This window comes from Austrofundulus limnaeus, unplaced genomic scaffold (assembly GCF_001266775.1).
Source record: "Austrofundulus limnaeus strain Quisiro unplaced genomic scaffold, Austrofundulus_limnaeus-1.0 Scaffold394, whole genome shotgun sequence".
NCBI classification, from domain to species: domain Eukaryota; kingdom Metazoa; phylum Chordata; class Actinopteri; order Cyprinodontiformes; family Rivulidae; genus Austrofundulus; species Austrofundulus limnaeus.
Genome location: NW_013952796.1, coordinates 321346 through 322754, shown reverse-complemented (window position 1 = coordinate 322754; position 1409 = coordinate 321346). Strand labels below are relative to the sequence as shown.

The window sequence follows — 1409 nt, the reverse complement described above, 5'->3', positions numbered from 1 at the left end:
ATATTTATGTTTGTGGTTGTAATGTGACAAAATATGGAAAAGTTCAAGGGGTATGAATACTTTTGCAAACCACTGGATAAAGGAAAGATGCGCAGAAACGTGCGTACGTACGGTTTTATAAATCTGATTTTTTTTTTGGCGTACGCCATTTCTGCCTTTTGGCCGTATGTTCACTTTTAGTATGGTTTCCACGCAATCCTTTATAAATGAGACCCCAGATCTGTTCCTTTTATTGCCTGGAAGTGATCCATCAGGTGTGTTTCTGAATTTTATGCATTATTGCAGAAATATCGCCCGCCAGGGGTTTCTGGCTAAATCCAGGCAGGAGAGCAGGTGCTGGACACATGACCGCGGTTCCACCTCACTGGATCTCTTCCTTTTATTTAGGGATGTCCCGATCAGGTTTTTCTGACCTCGAGTCCGAGTCCGAGTCCTTTAATTTGAGAATTGGCCGATATCGAGTCCCGATCCGATACTTCTAAAATACATTTTTAAAATGAAGAAAAGAAAAACAGGGTTATCCATTTTCAGGTCCATCTGGATGTCTTCAAGGCGAGAGTAGGCCAGTGGTGAGTGTTTGAAATGGCCTACAATCTTCCTCGCGTTGGCCAGGGTGTCTGTCACACTGCGCTGGGAAAGCAGGCCCTCGTGCACGCAGAGTTGGCAAGAATGTGCGACACAACCCACACTCCTCACTCCCATACTCCCCATGGCTTTCTTCATATTTGCAGCGTTGTCACGCAAAATGACATGGACCCGTTGCTTATCGATTCCCCAGTTGTTTAGCATAGTTTCCATCTGCTGTTGGATGYGCTCTGCTGTGTGAGATCCACGAAATTCCTGGGCATGCAGGGTTGCACGACGTAAAACAAAACTAGAGTCAATCCATTGTGCTGTGAGGCTTAGTAGTGACATGGGAGACACAGACGAACTCCAGATGTCTGTGGTAAATGAAACATGGGGCACGTCTGACAACAGGTCAAGCAGTTTGTTATGAATTTTATTTTGAAGCGCTGGCAGTGATTTCTCRGTGAAATAGTGGCGAGAGGGCATTTCATACCGGGGCTCTAAGTACTCCATAAGCATAAGAAATCCAGGGTCTTCTACAAGAGCCAATGGCTGGTCGCTCATTGCAATCATTTGTGCTATCTTAGCTGTGATGCCCTGCGCCTTCTCACTGTCGCGGGGCATTTTTTCTTTCCTCTTTAAGGTCTCTTGCAGCGTGAGCTGATTCGTCTTCGGCTGAGTTTGGTTAAACTCTGTGTATTGCGTCGGGTGTTTGTTTTTGAGGTGCCTTATCAGGTTCGTTGTGTTAAATGCAGCCTTTTCCTTACCTCAGTTACAGTTTGCAAACGCAGTATCTTTGTCATCCACTTTAAAATATCTCCACACCACAGACATGCCTGCCT

At 45.5% G+C, this 1409-nt stretch overlaps 2 protein-coding genes across 2 annotated transcripts in view; one reads left to right on the top strand and one right to left on the bottom strand.

The window, feature by feature from the left end:
- LOC106528653 (inverted formin-2) overlaps positions 1–1409 on the top strand; it is a 28043-nt gene that overhangs the window by 13768 nt on the left and 12866 nt on the right. The gene's annotated exons all lie outside the window — the stretch shown is intronic.
- LOC106528667 (zinc finger BED domain-containing protein 4) lies at positions 519–1334 on the bottom strand (the record flags this gene model as incomplete). The annotated part of the gene is given in 1 exon segment (XM_014023891.1): positions 519–1334. A coding segment is annotated over 1 exon segment (673 nt), but the record flags the coding sequence as incomplete, so codon positions are not given.